The sequence below is a fragment of the Hippocampus zosterae genome, chromosome 17 (genome assembly GCF_025434085.1).
Source record: "Hippocampus zosterae strain Florida chromosome 17, ASM2543408v3, whole genome shotgun sequence".
NCBI classification, from domain to species: domain Eukaryota; kingdom Metazoa; phylum Chordata; class Actinopteri; order Syngnathiformes; family Syngnathidae; genus Hippocampus; species Hippocampus zosterae.
The window spans coordinates 14,190,830-14,210,335 of record NC_067467.1 but is presented as its reverse complement, the minus strand read 5'-3'; the positions used below and the strand labels follow the sequence as shown (position 1 = coordinate 14,210,335).

Sequence of the window (19,506 nt, the reverse complement as noted above, 5' to 3'; positions counted from 1 at the left end):
CCCTGTTCGACAATGAAGCCCAGGAAAGAGATGACGGGTACATGGAATTCGCATTTCTCTGCCTTGACGAAGAGCCGATTTTCTAGTAACCGTTGTAACACCAGCCTGACATGTCGCTGGTGTTCCTGCAACGACCGGGAGAAAATTAAAATGTCATCGAGATAAACAAAACAAAAAATGTTCAACATGTCTCTTAACACGTCGTTGATAAGATTTTGGAAGACGGCGGGGGCGTTTGTCAGCCCGAAAGGCATGACTAAATATTCGAAATGACCTAACGGGGTCTTAAAAGCCGTCTTCCATTCATCACCCTCCCGGATGCGGACCAAATGATATGCACTGCGTAAATCAAGTTTGGAAAAAATAGTGGCCGTTTGTAAAGGGGCGAAGGCGGAGTCCAGTAATGGTAGTGGGTACTTGTTTTTAATCGTGATCTCATTAAGCCCACGATAATCCACGCACGGTCGCAGGGTCTTGTCCTTTTTCCCCACAAAGAAAAACCCCGCACCTAATGGTGATCGCGAGGGTCTAATGAGACCTGCAGCGAGCGAGCTGTTTATATACTCCGTTAGCGCCTCGCGCTCGGGTTGGGACACCTGATACAGCCGTGAGGTCGGCAACGGAGCGCCCGGCTGCAGGTCTATGGCGCAATCGTAGGGACGGTGCGGGGGCAAAGCGCGTGCGCGATCCTCGCTGAAAACCTCACGAAGGTCCCGATAGCAATCAGGCACTCCGTCAAGGCAGATAGCTTCGGGGGTTTCGACACTGGTCCGTTCATGTTCCCCGATGGCCGATCGTAGACAGTGTTTATAACAATATTCGCTCCAACTGCCTACTGCTGGGCGCTCCCAGGAAATTACGGGATTGTGGGTCTTGAGCCAGGGCAACCCAAGAATGACCGGAGCATTACGGGACCGCATTAAATAAAAACGGCGATGCTCGACATGGTTACCGGAGAGGCGGAGTTTCAGTGGTTCTGTTCTACACGTAACTACCGCCAGGGGGCGCCCATCGAGATCACAAACCCGCTTCTTATTAGCCAACTCCTCAATACCACAACCCAACTCGGACGCGAGAGCTGTGTCCATAAAACATTCATCCGCCCCCGAGTCTACCAGGGCTCTAACCCGCAGCGACCGGGATTCCCCAAATATCTCCCCCTCGAGTTCCAGTCTGTTGGGATTTCCCGGCCGGGGGTCGATACGCCTTGGCTCGGGAGGTACTACGCGGGGTCGCGACTCACAGTACTTGGTGTAAGGGGAGGGCGGCGACTCCGGATGACCGAGAACAGCGTGCGGACCTTGTTGGGCGCTGTCAGACATGGCCCGATCGCTGGGTCGACGCCTTCTCTCCTCCAAGACAGCGTCTTCGCCACCTAGCTGCATCGGTTCCTCCGCGGTATGCCGGGACGGGAACCGATCACCTCCACGTTCCCGGTCTCTCTCCCTCAGGCGGTTGTCTAATCGTAGGGAGAGATCGATCAACTCCGCCAGGTCGGAACTGTGGTCACGGGTCGCCAGTTCATCCTTGAGCTGGGGATTTAATCCATGGCGAAACAGCCCACACAGCGCTCGGTCTCCGTAGCCACTCTGGGCGGCCAATATCTGGAACTCGATCGAGTAATCCGCCACCGATCGCCTTCCCTGGTGGAGTTCGAGCAGCCGGCCCTCCGCCTCTCTGCCCCGCACGGGATGGTGGAACACCCGGCGGAACGCCGTAACGAATTCGTGGAGCGAAGACCGGAGGCTCGGCTTCGCGTCGCTCGTCACCATCGCCCATGACGCCGCCGGACCTGTCAATAAGCTCATGATATATGCCACTTTAGCGGCGTCATTAGCATAGACGGAAGGCTGTTGGTCGAACACGAGCGAGCATTGGTGGAGAAACTGTCCACACTGCCCGTGCTCACCCCCGTAACGTGGGGGGTGTGGAAGCGAGGACTCCCTCATCATTGTGGGGAATGATGCGAGAGCCTCAGTGGTGGTAGGGCGAAACACGGGGGGAGGTGCTCCCCGTGTCTCTACCTGTACCAAACGGGGTTCGAGATTATCGAACCGATGAGCCAGCATGGAAACCGCGCTGCGGAGTTCCGAAAGGGCTTGGCCCTGCGGACTCATCTGTTGCTCTTGTCGGTACAGAGCGGACAAGATCTTTTCCATGTCTGCGGGATCCATGGTGGCCGGAGAATTCTGTCACGTTGTGCCCGAAGCGATTGACAAATCGCTTCGGGCACAACAAAAAATAAGGAAGTGGATCCCCGAGATAGCAGACAGAAAACGAGATCTTGTCAAAGAACAAAAAGAGTCTTTAATACGGAACACAAAATACCCGACAAGAAGAATAACAAAAAGCGCTGGTCAAATAAGGACCAGGGTACAAATAAGGTGACAACAGAAAACGCTCGCGGAAAACAAAAGCGAGGAATATCTGAATAGACTATAGGAATAATTTAAATACAATCAATAACTGGTACGACAATACAATTGCCAAAAGGCTAGGAAGCAATGAGTAATATTAATTTAGGTTTTACTTTCGCGAAGGAACAATGGCGCGGCGTGGAATTCTCCGGCAGTGAGATGACTGCCGGAGTCTCAAAATAAAGGGGGGTAATCAGCCCGAAATTACGGGCAGGTGTGCCGATGGCGGAGGAGAAAACCCGCCACCTGCTGGCGGACGCGCGACGTGACATCAAGGACTGCCAGCCCCTCAGCATTGTGGAGAGTGAAGGGTTCAAGGAGCTGATTCAGGTCCTTGAACCCTCATATGTTTTGCCGACGAGAAAGGTCTGTTCCATAAAGTAGTAGATGAATCCCATATAATGTTTGATTTTGGTTTAATTTTCAGACCATCAAGAAAATGGTGGCCGAAAAATATATGGAGGAACGGGAAAAAGTGAAAATGGAAGTACAGCAAGCTGTGGCAGTGAGTATAACGACTGACGTGGACTTCTGTGAACATGGAGGCCTACTTGGCACTCACCTGTCACTACATTAATGCAAAAATGCAGTTGTGTTCATCAGTGTTGGGAGTACAATATTTTCCACAAAATCACACTGCTGACAATTTGGCCCAGGTCAAAAGGGGCATGATGGAGGACTGGGCCATAACCAACAAAGTAAAGTGTCTTGTGACTGATGCAGCACCAAACATGATCGCATCCACGAGACACCTCCAAATACGCCACTCAATTTGCATTGCACATAGTCTTAATTCATTAGTTAGAAAATCGTGCGATCAGATCCCTGCACTTACAGACATTAGGAACAAAGCTCGGCACATTGTTACGTATTTCCGTTCAAGCACTACAGCCAAGGAGAAGCTTGCTCAGGTGCAGCAACAGATGGGACGTCCAACCCTGAAACATATCAATGAGGTGCCAACACGCTGGAACAGTACCTATGAAATGCTGTCAAGGCTGCATGGTGAGAGGGAACCAGTGTGGGTATCTCTGGCCTCCCTAAAGACGGATTTGGCTCCACTGACAGCTGATGAGTTCACCATCATAGGAGAAGCACAACTTGTGCTTTCTCCATTCCATCAAGCTACAGTGGAGTTGTCTGAAGAGAGGAAAGTTTCGGGTTCGAAGGTCATCCCGATGATGAAAATGCTTTATCATGCACTTGAGCGCCACGCTTCAACCCTGCACACACAGCCAGTCATACAACTCCACGAACACCTCAAGCGTCGAGTCACAGACACTGCTTCCAGTTTGGAGTCTATGAGTGTGTTAACCTTAGCAACACTTCTAGACCCCAGATTCAAATCACTTGGATTCCGCAGTTCCTCCAGGTGCACGGAGGCCATATCCAGACTGCGGGCTGAGTGCATGCGTGTCATCGGGTGCACAATCGAAGCCCAGCCTGGACCATCATCGCAGCCCTCTGCAACTACATCAGGCATGTTACTCATCATTATTAGTTTAATGGAAACTGTTCTAAATGCCAATTTGTTTGGTTTTGTTTTTTTAGGTGGCCTGTGGAGTCATCTGGATGATGAGGTGGGGAGACTGGGAAGAGGTGGTGCAACAGCAAACGCAGTATCTGAGGTCTAGCGGTACCTGGCACAGGGGAATATTGCACGTGACCGGGACCCGCTGTTGTACTGGAAGGACCAACACACTTCTTTCCCAAACCTCTCGCACCTCGCAAAGCAGTTCCTTTGTACGCCAGCCTCATCCGTCCCTTGTGAGCGTGTGTTCTCCACAGCAGGAGAAATTGCTTGTAAAAGACGCAACAGCTGAAGTTTAAAACATTGGAGCATCTTATTTTTCTCAATAAAAATGTGAAATCAAAGCCCACAAGCATCCTCATTCAAATGATCTTCACATTGAATGTTGCAAAATGAATGAATTCACATTGAACACATTGAATGTTGCAAAATGAATGCATGGATGTGAATGATATTGTATACACTTCATCATCAAATCGATGAATGACCTTATGAAAATGTCTTGGAACAGTTGTAGATGCAAAACTGTGCTGGCAGCTACATAATAGATAATAAAAGAAAAATATCCCAAACCATAGTGATCCTCCCAAAACTAAGGATGTGCTGAACAAGAAATCCTTGTACACACTTTTATTACTTCCATATTTGACCTATTGTGTGGAAATATGGGGAAATGCCAGTAAAACACTGTTTTAAAACTACAATACAAAGCAATCAGAACAATCACTGGCTCCAAATAGACAGAACCCACAAATCCACTGTTTATCAAATTAAACAATGAAATCTCATGACCTGGTTGACTTCAAAATCGCCCAATTAATGTACAAAGCACACAATAACCTCCTTTGCCAAAACATCCAGAAGCTTTTTAAAATTCGAGAAAGATGTCATAATTTAAGGGGTACTAACCTATACAGAAAAATCCAAAACACGAACAAACATCACACAAAGGAGTGTATCTGTAATAGGTGTAAATCTGTGGAATGATTCTGAAACGGACCAGTAAAATGAGGAACTCTCTTGCTGAGATTAAAAATGAATTCGAGAGTAGTACAAGACAACTACACAAATCAGAATTAAGATGATAAATTCGATACACCCATGAAATTGACTTGGCAAATTCGACATTTCACCTGTAATGAAATGTGAATAAGAAGTAACTAAGAGTTACCTTGAAATGTATTCGGATTAGAATGGTACAACGCGTCAATAATCTGAGAGGCACTCGCCGAGTGGCTCTCGGCGACAGAAGGCGATTTGAATAAATAAATTAAAAATACCTTATTCTCCAGGACATCAAAATGGTCCCACACGGCGGATGATTTGCGTCTCTGCTCCATAATCGGCAAGGAAGGCAAGGCACGAACACGAAGTCTGCACTGACACGAGCTTCGACAAGCGAGCGTGAGTGAGGTCTGGCTTGTTTCGGCAGGTGTTCCTTATAAACACTGTGTGGCGGGCTTTTGCTGCGTCAACGCCCTCTGCACTGAGTCGACGCCCCCTGGACTAAGTGGCGCAGCCTGTACTGTGCCAAGCATCCGATGCAGTCTAAACTGCACCGGTGCAGTTCACGTGTCAATTAGCAGCCTGGACTGTGTCAACGCAGCCGATGTGTCAATTAGCAGCCTGGACTGTGTCAACACAGTCGATGTGTCAATTAGCAGCCTGGACTGTGTCAACGCAGCCGGTGTGTCAATTAGAAGCCTGGACTGTGTCAACGCAGTTCACGTGTCAATCACGTGACGTAATGAGCCAGCACATGCATCGACACGTGGTTTGCTCTGTGAGCCCGGCGCATGTGTCAATGCATCGGTGTCGCTGGACCCATCACTAATAGTTACTAATAGGTCCATGAGGCCTCATGAGGCGTGTCGACACACTGACACACTGTGTTGATACTGTGCTGATACTGTGTCACTGACCACTGCCACCTGCTGGACCTTCAAGATCCCTGCAGCCAACCCACTTAACAGACTGAACTGACTGATAATTTTTTTTGTATATTGAACATAAAATATACAATTCGGTAATAAATTGGCAAAAAGTGAAGGTAAGATATAAAAAAAGGAAAAGAAAATAGTCATCATCACAAATATGTGTTCAAAGGAGTAGAAAGAAGTAAAAAACCTACCCCAAGTCCTACCCCTTCTTATATATGAATTGATCATTTTTCAAAATAGGAAAGAAAGTCTACGTATCAACAAATGCTTTTACCCTTATGTATGTTGTACCTATACATTTTTACAACATTAGGTTTGTATATACAGTACATACTCATTGGAGCACATGTATATGTCGATTTTCTCATATTCATAATGGATGCTACATTTCATTAATATATTAAACAATCTCAATGTATTTCTGATGTATTGCTATATTTCATGAGTGTATCGAATTTATCAGCTTAATTCTGATTTGTGTAGTTGTCTTGTACTACTCTCGAATTCATTTTTAATCTCAGCAAGAGAGTTACTCATTTTACTGGTCCGTTTCAGAATCATTCCACAGATTTACACCTATTACAGATACACTCCTTTGCGTGATGTTTGTTCGTGTTTTGGATTTTTTTGTATATGTTAGTACCCCTTAATTTATGACAACTTTCTCTTTTAAAAAGCTTCTGGATGTTTTGGCAAAGGAGGTTATTGTGTGCTTTGTACATTAATTGGGCGATTTTGTGTCACGTTGTGCACGAAGCGATAGGATAATTGCTTCGCACACAACAAAAAAATAAGGAAGTGGATCCCCGAAATGCAGACACCAAACAAGGTCTCCGTAGCAAAAGGGTTTACTATACAAAAATTCGCACCGACAAAGTAGTAACATAAAGTGCTGGTCAAAAGGCAAGGGAGGAAAATAAGGATCGCGAAGACAAACAAAAACAATGTATCCAAAATACACGCAAGAGAAAGCCAGTTCACAAAATAAAATCCAATACTTACAAAACCATTGGTACCGAGAGCGAAACACGACGAGATCTATAGCAATAGCAGTCAATGAGCAAAGAAGTAGCAAGGCTTTGCCTTGCTACTTCTTTGAGGTCCATGAGGCCTCATGAGGCGTGTCGACACACTGACACACTGTGTTGATACTGTGTCACTGACCACTGCCACCTGCTGGACCTTCAAGATCCCTGCAGCCAACCCACTTAACAGACTGAACTGACTGATCAATTGTTTTGTATATTGAACATATAAAATATACAATTCGGTAATAAATTGGCAAAAGGTGAAGGTAAGATATAAAAAAGGAAAAGAAAATAGTCATCATCACAAATATGTGTTCAAAGGAGTAGAAAGAAGCAAAAAACCTACCCCGAGTCCTACCCCTTCTTATATATGAATTGATCATTTTTCTAAATAGGAAAGAAAGTCTAAATATCAACAAATGCTTTTACCCTTATGTATGCTGTACTAATACATTTTTACAACATTAGGTTTGTATATACAGTACATACTCTTTAGAGCACATCTATATGTCGATTTTCTCATATTCATAATGGATGCTACATTTCATTAATATATTAAATAATCTCATCAATGTATTTCTGATGTATTGCTATATTTCATGAGTGTATCGAATTTATCATCTTAATTCTGATTTGTGTAGTTGTCTTGTACTACTCTCGAATTCATTTTTAATCTCAGCAAGAGAGTTCCTCATTTTACTGGTCCGTTTCAGAATCATTCCACAGATTTACAGATACTCCTTTGTGTGATGTTCGTTCGTGTTTTGGATATTTTTGTATAGATTCGTACCCCCTAAATTATGACAACTTTCTCGAATTTTAAAAAGCTTCTGGATCTTTTGGCAAAGGTTATTATTGTGTGCTTTGTACATTAATTGGGCGATTTTGAAGTCAATCAGGTCATGAGATTTCATTGTTTAATTTGATAAACAGTGGATTTGTGGGTTCCGTCTATTTGGAGCCAGTGATTGTTCCGATTGCTTTGTATTGTAGTTTTAAAACTGTTTTACTGGCATTTCCCCATATTCCCACACAATAGGTCAAATATGGAAGTAATAAAAGTATAAGGTGTACAAGGATCTCTTATTCAGCACATCCTTAGTTTTTGGGAGGATCTCTATGGTTTGGGATATTTTTCTTTTATTATCTATTATGTAGCTGCCAGCACGGTTTTGCATCTACAACTGTTCCAAGACATTTTCATAAGGTCATTCATCGATTTGATGATGAAGTGTATACAATATCATTCATATCCATGCATTCATTTTGCAACATTCAATGTGTTCAAATAATGTGAAGATCATTTGAATGAGGATGCTTGTGGGCTTTTATTTCACAATTTTTTATTGAGAAAAATAAGATGTTCCAATGTTTTAAACTTCAGCCTGTTGCGTCTTTTACAAGCGATTTCTCCTGCTGTGGAGAACACACGCTCACAAGGGACGGATGAGGCTGGCGTACAAAGGAAGTCCTTTGCGAGGTGGGAGAGGTTTGGGAAAGAAGTGTGTTGGTCCTTCCAGTACAGCTGCTTCCTGGAACCTTGATTGTCAAACATGGAGTGGAGAGTCAACCAATAATAATTACTGATTGTCAATTAAATCATCAACATAGCAACCGTGAAAAGATGAGTGAACGTCTGTATACCTGGCGTAATACTGGGTGTATCGCGAACTTCATTCTCATGCTTGGCCCGATAATGCCTCAGCATGGTGGAGGTGCTTCTGTTGGTGTATGACAATTCGACTTGGCAAATTCGACATTTCACCTGTAATGAAATGTGAATAAGAAGTAACTAAGAGTTACCTTGAAATGTATTCGGATTAGAATGGTACAACACATGTCAATAATCTGAGAGGCACTCGGCGAGTGCCTCTCGCCGAGAGGCTCTCGGCGACAGAAGGCGATTAGAATAAATAAATAATACCTTATTCTCCAGGACATCAAAATGGTCCCACACGGCGGATGATTTGCGTCTCTGCTCCATAATCGGCAAGGAAGGCAAGGCACGAACACAAAGTCTTCACTGACACGAACTTCGACAAGCGAGCGTGCGTGAGGTCTGGCTTGTTTCGGCAGGTGGCATTGTGTCGCCAAACCCACTTCCTTATAAACACTGTGCGGCGGGCTTTTGCTGCGTCAACGCCCTCTGCACTGAGTCGACGCCCCCTGGACTAAGTGGCGCAGCCTGTACTGTGCCAAGCAGCCGATGCGGTCTAAACTGCACCGGTGCAGTTCACGTGTCAATTAGCAGCCTGGACTGTGTCAACGCAGCCGATGTGTCAATTAGCAGCCTGGACTGTGTCAACACAGTCGATGTGTCAATTAGCAGCCTGGACTGTGTCAACGCAGCCGGTGTGTCAATTAGAAGCCTGGACTGTGTCAATGCAGTTCACGTGTCAATCACGTGACTTAATGAAGCAGCACATGCATCGACACGTGGTTTGCTCTGTGAGCCCGGCGCATGTGTCAATGCATCGGTGTCGCTGGACCCATCACTAGCGACCGCAACACTTGCGTCACTGTAAACAGGAACGGAGGGCGACCCCAACACTTGCGTGCGACAAAGACAGCACAAAAGACTAAGTGGCGAGCAGGGAAAAAAGGTGGGAGGGCAGGGGAGCTGAGCAAAAAAGCATCCGCCTTCGTCGAGAGCCAAGCAGAAAAAAAAAAAAAAATTAAACACATTGAATGATACAACAGGAATACATAGATGTGAATGATATTGTATGCACTTTATCATTAAATTAGTCAGTTCAGTCTGTCAAAGGGGTTGGCTGCAGGGATTTTGAAGGTCCAGCAAGTGGCAGTGTTCAGCGGCACAGTATCAACACAGTGTGTCAGTGTGTCGACACGCCTCACGAGGCCTCATACACCAATCGATTTTTGTTCTATACTATATAACAAAAATTCAAACAGGAGTACACTGGGGAAACTAACTCAAAAAAAGTCCTGAAAACCACAGGAACGAAAGTAGCCAAAAATCTGTGAAAGACAACAAAACCTGACAAGAGCACACAGACACTCACAATGAGCCAACAAAGAGTGACAGAATTCATGGAATTAAATACAAGCAAAGTGACGAGACAACGAGACACACCTGGACAAGACACGAAGGGTTGCGGGAGCTGATTGGTTAAATATAAGGGACACTGATGGCGACAGGTGGCGACACAAAGGGCACATGAGGGAACAAAACCAAACGTGACCTAAACAGAAACATAACAGTACTAATTGTATTTCATTTTTTCAGTTTTTAATAAATGTCTTTTTTAATGTCTTGAATTTGGAAAAAACATATTTTTATAATTCACTAATGAAGGGTGCGGTGAATTTGGATATGGGTTCGGTACCTCTAACAAGGTTAAGAACCACTGTTCTAGGCTGCAACACACAGTGACTAAGCAGCGACTCTTAGTGGTAATAATGATCATCCCTTTTCTTAGAGATGATGTGATCAACAGTATGGATGGGCTTTTTTTTAACGGGTTAACTTTTGTGTAAATTCTAAGCAAACATACTCGAAAGGGATACAACAGTCTATCAGGTTTGTTCAGTTCACATTTTGACGCTCTTCGTACTTGTTTATTCCAAGTGGTTCTGAGTGAGCAGTGTTAACCTCACTGGATGCTGTGCAGTCCAAGCCGGCTGATGACGTCTCCCGCTCTGAAATGACACAATGCAGATCCTTGCTTCTTCGTTCATGGGTGGTGTGGCACTTGACATCTCGCTCAACACTTTCATATGCTTTAGGGCAGGGGTGTCCAAACTTTTTGCCAAGGGGGCCAGATTTTATGTTGTAAAATGTCGGGGGGCCGACCTTGGCTGACATTCTTTACATTGAACAACAATATTGTTCAACAAATTTTACTAAGCCAGTCTGTTTCACATTTCCATTTTTATTTTAATTTCAACAATCGTAAGAATTTCTTTTGGTTCATTTGAAGCAGGAATTTGAAATATGACATATCAGTCAATATAAACACGGAGTGATGTCTTGTTAACTCGTGAGTGATGCCCTCTAGTGTCTAAATGCTATTACTCATTTAGTGAATGCTATTACTCATTTAGCCACTAGAGGGAAGCAGTACTCTATGAAACATCACTCACCAGTCTACGAGACCTCAGTCAATGCAACACGTGTTCCATTGCGCCCAACCTGCGGGCCAGACGGCACTGATTTTATGACGGGGGCCGAGGGCCGGATTAAATTCGACCGCGGGCCGGATTTGGCCCGCGGGCCGGACTTTGGACATGCCTGCTTTAGGGAGTGTTCATTTGCTTGGCAAATTTTAACAGCCATGTTTAGGGAGAACACAGACTCGTGAGGAAGGCCCTGAACCTTTTGTCTTCAATGCCAAAAATATCGTCCTTGACCATTGAGCCCTTTAACATCCACCCACCCATCCATTTTCTTAATTGCAAGTGTTTCATCTGAGCAGTGTTACTGTACTGGATCTCTTGTACTTTGCTCACATTGTTAATGTTAAGATTTATGTAGCATTAGTCCAATTAAAAATGTTACAAATTTTGTTGTTTTTTTTTGTATATTTCTTCAGGAGTAAAGAATGTGTTCCAAACCAAAGACATGGAGTTTGTGAATGTGTCATTGCCATGGATACCCAATCGCTATGCTATGGTTCCTCAGCTGGTGGAGAAGCAACTTAAAACTGAAAAGGTAAACCATTATCATCATAAATAAGATGAGTCAAGGAAGTGACTACATTCAAGCCTTTATAGAGTAATAATGATGGTAGTAATACTACTGGTTAGAGGCTTTTTACGTACTTCTTGGACAAGTTCAAAACATGTTTTTGTCATAAATGTTGTATGTGTATTTAATAAAATTATTCCCACACTCAGAGAACATTTCCAGAAATCTTATCGAATGTAATACTCAAAGCCAAACAGATTTGATCATGTCTGATGGACTAATTCAGCCACCTCTGCAGGAGGCAGCTCTGCGTCATGGCACAAAAACTCCTCGGTATCTGCACATTGCAAGCAACAAAACCAATGCTTGGGGTCATCAGCGTTCCTATAGACTCCAAGTAATAAGTTTCGCTGGAGACCATCTCCCAGAGAGTGAGAGGGAGGAACGAGCCATGTCCTGGGCCAGGTGAGACCAAACAGCTTCAACAAAATCTTTATATTTATAATCTGAAAATCATACTATGAGGAAAGAGAATGCTAATTTATAATGTGTTTCACATATGTTTTTATTGTTTAAAAAATGATATACATCTCCAGCCATCCATTTTCTGATCCACTTATCCTCACAAGGGTCGCGGGGCATGTTGGAGCCTCTCCCAGCTGTCTTCGGGTAGAAGCAGGGGGCACCCTGAACCGGGTGCCAGACAATCGCAGGGCACACATAGACAAACAACCATCCGCGCTCACACTCACACCTCACCTAGGGACAATTTAGAGTGTTCCATTAACCTGCCACGCATGTTTTTGGAATGTGGGAGGGAACTGGAGTACCCACAGAAAACCCACACAAGGCACAGGGAGAACATGCAAACTCCACACAAGAATGCCGCAGCTGGAATCAAACCCTTTTGTTTGGGTTGCCACTGTAGAGTTGTGCACATGTAATTGTCAAAATAGTAAAGAAAATACCTATGTAAGCCAATTAGCAAAATGTCTGTTTTCATAGACTCTCTTTTTAAACAGTGAAATAACTATAACATAGACTGCCTGAAGATTCACAACGTGACATACTGTATCAGTGAAAAATAGTATAATAATTGTCAGGAGTTCGAGTAATAATAATAATACATTGTGGAAATTGTAGCAACGCGAAGAAAGCGACAATTTCTCACGTTCGCACTCAGAGAGTGTGTCATTTTTTTATTAGCACCAACAGCAGCAAAACTCCCCGCGCCAACCGAGACCCGCCTAAAGTCGGTTTCCATAGAAACCAGCAGATAAACATGGTGGTCCTTAAAGGGACTGCAATTATTATTATTTTACCAAATCGTGAACTCTCTGACACGCATATGTAACATTGCATTCACACGTTTGCAGTTGGTGGTGAATTATATATAGAGAAGTCACTACACATGTCCCCCCAGAATTCAACCCAACAAAAACAGACACTCTAAAGTTCAAGTCGCGGGGGGCGAATCCGGCGGCCGTAACGGCTACGCCGTACGGGGGAGCGAGGAAGCGCATCCGCAGGGGGCGGTCGCGGAGGAACAGGAGAAACCGAAGACGGGGAAGTCACGGGGAAAGGGTCAGAGGGGAGAAGGCGAGAAGACAAGCCTCCGGTAGGAGGACGACCTCGCCTTGGCGGGCGAGCCACTTCAACCGGCCCGGCCAAGTCCAAGTGAGCCGGCTTAAGGCGGTCCACCGAGACCCGCTCGGGTTTACCCCCAATGTCAATGACAAAATGTTTCTGTCCCGCCTCCAAAACTCGGAAGGGGCCCTCATAAGGAGGGCGCAAGGGCCCTCTGTGCCCATCAACGCGAATGAACACATAACCAGCTGACAGGAGGTCCTTGGGCATGTGAGAACCTGGAACACCGTGGCAAGAAGCGGGCAGCGGGGCAAAGAGCCTGGCATTGTCCAAGTGGGTGGAGCGTTGTGTTGTGGCCGACCAAGGAGTCGAAGCAGTCGGCACAAAATCTCCAGGCACCCGCAGAGGCTGGCCATAAACCAGCTCCGCAGAGGAAGACCGGAGATCCTCCTTAGGCGCCGTCCTGATGCCCAGCATGACCCATGGGAGTCTGTCAATCCAGTTGCCATCCTTCAAAGTGGCACGAAGAGCAGCCTTCATCGACCGGTGGAAACGTTCACAAAGGCCGTTGCCCTGCGGGTGATACGCTGTGGTGCGGTGCAACTTCACCCCTAAGCCGTCTGCCACTGCAGTCCAAAGCTCAGAAGTGAACTGCACGCCGCAATCTGAGGAAATATCCAAAGGGGTGCCAAAACGGGATATCCAGGTGCCAATAAACGCTCGTGCCACGTCGACTGATGTAATGGACGAGAGCGGGGCGACCTCCGCCCAACGTGTGGTGCGGTCGACCATAGTTAACAGGTGAGTGCACCCCCGAGAAGGGGGCAGGGGGCCAACCAGGTCGACGTTGACATGGTCGAAACGTCGCTCGGGCACGTGAAAGTGTTCCAAAGGGGCCTTGGTGTGGCGGTGCACCTTGGCCCGCTGGCACTCCACGCAGGCACGAGCCCAATCTCTGACATCCTTCCTTAGGCCGTGCCACACGAACTTGGCTGCCACCAGTCTTTGAGAGGCCTTGGTCCCTGGGTGAGAGAGTCCATGGATACCATCGAAAACCGGCCGTCACCAGCTCAAGGGAACCACAGGCCGAGGTGTGCCTGTGGAGACGTCACAGAGCAAAGTGGTGCCGGAGCTGCCAAAAACCATGTCCCTCAGCTGCAAACCTGTAGTAGACGACCGGCACTGCTGCACTGTGGTGTCGGAAACCTGGTCCTTCGCCATACTGCAGTAGTCGAGACCCAGGTGGACCGCTCCAGCTATGGCTCTGGAGAGGCAGTCAGCAACACAGTTGTCTTTCCCCGCCACGTGTTGAATGCCTGTAGTAAATTCGGAGACATAGGACAGCTGGCGTTGCTGTCGGGCGGACCATGGTTCTGCTGCCTTGGACATGGCGAAGGTCAACGGTTTGTGGTCGACGTAAACTGTAAACCGGCGGCCTTCCAGCATATGTCGAAAATTGCGGATGGCGAGGTACATCCCAAGCAGTTCACGGTCGAAAGTACTGTACTTTCGCTCAGGGGGGCGTAACTGAGTACTGAAAAAAGCGAGAGGCTGCCAGGTACCGTCCATCCATTGTTCAAACACCGCCCCCACCGCGTAGTCCGAAGCATCCGTGGTCAGTGCCACAGGGGCAGAAAAGGAGGGATGTGCCAGCATCGTAGCCCGTGCCAAAGCTGCTTTGGTGTCCATAAAAGCCCTGACCCTGCTTTCAGTCCAGTCAACAGTGTGTTTGGGCTTCTTGCCTTTAAGGGCCTCGTATAGAAGCCGCATGGTGTGAGCCGCTCCCGGGATGAAACGATGATAGAAGTTCACCATGCCAAGAAATTCCTGCAGGGATTTCACGGTGACTGGGCGTGGAAACGCTGTGATGGCCTCCACCTTGGACGGGAGAGGAACTGCGCCTGCCTCCGTGACCCTGTGCCCCAAGAAGTATATGGTGGAGAGGCCAAACTGGCACTTCGCCGGGTTGATGATAAGTCCGTGTTGACTGAGCCGTTGAAAAAGGGTTCGGAGGTGTGCCATGTGGTCTGACGTGGAAGAACTTGCTACCAGGATGTCGTCGAGGTACACGAAAACAAAGGGAAGGTCCCGCAGCACAGAATCCATCAGGCGTTGGCAGGTCTGAGCAGCGTTCTTAAGCCCAAACGGCATGCGTAGAAACTCGAACAATCCAAAAGGTGTGATCACTGCTGTTTTAGGGATGTCGTGGGGGTGAACGGGAACCTGATGGTAGCCCCTCACGAGGTCGACCTTGGAGAAAATCACTGTGCCGGCTAGGTGAGCTGAGAAATCCTGGATGTGCGGTACAGGGTAGCGGTCGGGCGTAGTAGCGTCGTTGAGCCGTCGATAATCTCCACAAGGGCGGCAGGCGCTGCCGGGTTTAGGGACCATGTGGAGAGGAGAGGCCCAAGGGCTGTTCGAGCGGCGGACAATTCCCAGGCGCTCCATGTTGTCGAACTCCGTCTTGGCCAAAGCCAGCTTGGCCCGGGTTCAGGCGCAGCGCTCGGTCGTAGACCGGTGGGCCCGTGGTGGCGATGTGGTGTTCCGCCCCGTGCCTGGCAGCCGCCGAAGTAAAGGTGGGCTGTGTGAGTGCAGGGAATTCGGCAAGCAGGCGGTGGAAAACGTCCGTGAGGGGGATTATGCTGATTATGCGGATAACATCGGGTGGTCCGAGTGTGCACGCGTAAGAACAGAAAGTGGCAGCGTCTATTAAGCGTTGGTTTTTCACATCCACCAAAAGTCCATGAGCGCACAAAAAATCCGCCCCCAAAAGAGGTACATCGACACGCGCTGTAACAAAGTTCCAACTAAAGCGCTGCCCACCGAAGCACGGTTCCACGAACCTCATGCCGTAGGTACGAATGGGGCTCCCATTCGCAGCTGCCAAAGGAGGGCCGTGGCTGTCAGCTACCATGTCGATCTGCGATGCGGGCAAAATGCTGCGCTGTGCCCCTGTGTCGCAGAGGAAACGCCGTCCAGAGATAGAGTCGCAGATGAAAAGCAGCCCGCCAACGTTGCCGATGCTCATGGCCACTAATGACCGCCGGCCGCGGCGTTTCCCGGCCCGCCGAACGAGCACGGCGAGCGGCACCTCTTTGTCTTCGGTCCGAACTTGGCGTGGTAAAAACATAAACCAGTAGCCTGCCGCGGGTGAGTGACAGCCGCCGCGACGAGTGCGTAATTATCGGAGGCACTCGCGGCAGTCACGGGGAGGAGAGCCGCTGCACAGTGTTGCCGGCCGGCCAGGAAAAATTTATCAGCCTCCGCAGCGAGCTCTCTACAGTCAGTGATAGCGGTGTTAGCCAAAGCCGCCCTCACCTGGGTGGGTAACTGGCGCAGAAAAAGGTGAAGAAAAAGAAAGTCCGGTTTGTGCTCGCCTAGCAGCTCGAGCATACGATCCATTAATTCGGAGGGCTTGCCGTCCCCCAGGCCGTGGAGAGAAAAAAGTTTGTCGGCCCGTTCAGCGTCGGAAAGTTCAAAGGTTTTTAATAAGTGAGCCTTCAGCGCATCATGTCGTCCTTCTGTCGGAGGAGATTTGAGGAAACTCACGACCCTGGACGCCGTCGAACCGCCCAGCGCGGAAACAACGTGGTAGTATCTCGTAGTATCCGCAGTGATGTCGCGTAGGGCGAACTGGGCCTCAGTCTGAGCGAACCAAGCAGACGCAGATGATTCCCAAAACTCGGGGAGTTTGAGCGAAACAGCGTTCACGGACATCTTCGCGGTCTGGAATCGTCCAGCAATCACGTCGGGGTCACCAGTGTGGAAATTGTAACAACGCGAAGAAAGCGACAATTTCTCACGTTCGCACTCAGAGAGAGTGTGTCATTTTTTTATTAGCACCAACAGCAGCAAAACTCCCCGCGCCAACCGAGACCCGCCTAAAGTCGGTTTCCATAGAAACCAGCAGATAAACATGGCGGTCCTTAAAGGGACTGCAATTATTATTATATTACCAAATCGTGAACTCTCTGACACGCATATGTAACATTGCATTCACACGTTTGCAGTTGGTGGTGAATTATATATAGAGAAGTCACTACAACATCACATTTCTAAGCGCCTTTCACAACACTCAAGGACACTGTACAGCCAAGACCAATAGTAAAACACAGATAAAATAATAAATAAATAAATAAAGATTTAAGGCGGGTAGGCAAGTCTGAATAGGTGGGTTTTGACCTGGGTTTTGAATAAGGAAAGAGAGTCAATATTACGAATGTTGGGAGGTACTCGGGAACAGAATCGGATGACAAAAGCATTGACACAGATAAGAGTTGACAAGATGACAAGACAAGATTGATCAAAATGCAAGACAGACAAAGTACAACCAAAGATGCTGGAAACAAAGAACCAGGATAAAAGGAGACAAATCAAAAACACTTGCAAAAAGCAAGGACAATGTAAACGTAAATTGCTTGTCACTAAAGGACAAGGAAACCCAATACACGTGCTGTTTAATACAAACCGAGAATAATACTTTAAACAGGAAATACCTACCGTACTTGAAAATAATGTATTAGAAAAAAGTGAAGTGACTTGGAGTCATGAGCAAGGCTGAAAAATCCATCCATCTTTACATGCATTTTCCGTTCCGCTTATCCTCACTAGGGCTGCGGGGCGGGAGACAGCCTAAACCGGTTGCCAGCCAATCGTAGGGCACACAGAGACGAACAACCATTCACGCTCCCACTCACGCCTCGGGACAATTTTGAGTGTTCAACCATCCTGCCATGCATGTTTTATTTGGAATGTGGGAGGAAACCGGAGAAAACCCATGCAGGCCCAGGGAGAACATGCAAACTCTGCACAGGGAGGCCGGAATCGAACCTCTGCACTGTGAGGTCTACGCGCGAACCACTGGACTACCGGGCTGCTGCTGAATAATCCAACAGTAATTTTTTAAAATGTGGCTGAACGTTCCAAGGCAGAGGGATAATGAGGAGATTTGTGACAGGTTCAGCTATGAGGGAACGCCCTCCATTCCCGCCATAAACTGGAACACAAACAGGACAGGATCATGACAATAATACATTTGTGAAATACTATGCCTGAAATACATTTGTTAAAATAAAAAAAAACAAAGACAAATAATGTGTTATCATTATTTCTAGAAATATGTCATTTATTAAATTTCATACACTGTATTTTTTAAAATCTAGATTATTTTGCATTGCATTTGTTGATTTGCTCTGTGGCAGAGATCTTGTCTGTCCCTCCCATTTCCGGTTTCCCCATTTTCGCTGATTCTCTTCTCCTTTGTGAGCAGGTACAAAGTTGCCATCACGAAGTATAAAGACTTGGAGAAGACCAGCAGCAGTTTATACAATCAAAACAATATATGGAACCCAGCAGTTGACTTCAGCAAGTACATCGAAGACAATGAAAACATTGAAGATGAGGTACATTGTGACCAAAGCCACAAATCCTGATTAAAATGTACACCTAAGGCATTAAGTGTGCAGCTCTGCTTTTGTTCCCAGACATATCTGCCTATTTGTTTGAATGTTTATTTTAGGATTTGGTTGCCTGGGTGACCACTGGATTTCTCCACATCCCGCATGCCGAAGATATCCCCAACACTGTTTCTGTGGGCAATGGTGGCGGCGTCTTGCTGCGACCCCATAACTACTTTGATGAAGACCCTTCCATTCACTCTGCTGATGGGGTGTACTTCAGTCCAGGCAGTGAAGATACCTGTGAAAACAACAGGATGGGCTGCCTTGCTCAGGAGACCTGCAGCCCTGTGCTGGAACCCTTCACATACAATGGCTTTGAAACAGTCATGACGTTTGAGGACTGAGCAGAAAAAGGCCTCGAGTACTTGTACATTGTACTTTTTTTGGGGTAGTTGTGATTCTTCATCCAATACAAACACACACACGCACACACGCTTATTATGCACACAGATTATTATTATTTTTTTATTATCATATTTTCTGCACTATAAAATGCTTCAGATTATAAGCCGTGGCTTAAATGAATTGCCTATTTTAAAACTGTTTTCATAGATAGGGTCCACTGCATTATAAGGCGCATAGAAGCTACAATGGTGGCTGTGGTTGTCCAATGTATCCCCTACTACTACTACTAAACGCTAAAGTGAATACAATACAGCTTTATTTATATAAAGCCTTCACAACTGCTGCAACTGTAAAAAAATATATAAATAAAATTTTATTGCAATGCTTGTGGGTAGACAACATTTTTTCGCTAAGATGCCCGCGCGATCGTAGTGAGCCACTGCCTGAGCGGCGCAGTGGCGGCGCGCAGCGGAAGACTGGTAAGGTGGTGGTTCGCCGCCCGGAGGGCGGCTCATCAGCTAGTTCCTGCGGAAGGCTGGTAAGGTGGG

General features: G+C 46.8%; 1 protein-coding gene across 1 annotated transcript in view; it reads left to right on the top strand.

Annotated features, from left to right (window-relative positions):
* Positions 1-19,324, top strand: part of aoc2 (amine oxidase copper containing 2) — a 30,544-nt gene extending 11,220 nt beyond the window's left edge. The window contains exons 2-5 of the mRNA XM_052049647.1: positions 11,473-11,591; positions 11,866-12,032; positions 18,424-18,556; positions 18,673-19,324. Of these exons, the coding sequence (XP_051905607.1) occupies positions 11,473-11,591; positions 11,866-12,032; positions 18,424-18,556; positions 18,673-18,957 (704 nt within the window). The 3' untranslated portion in view covers positions 18,958-19,324. The remainder of the gene's footprint in view (positions 1-11,472; positions 11,592-11,865; positions 12,033-18,423; positions 18,557-18,672) is intronic.
* Positions 19,325-19,506: the final 182 nt, after the last annotated feature.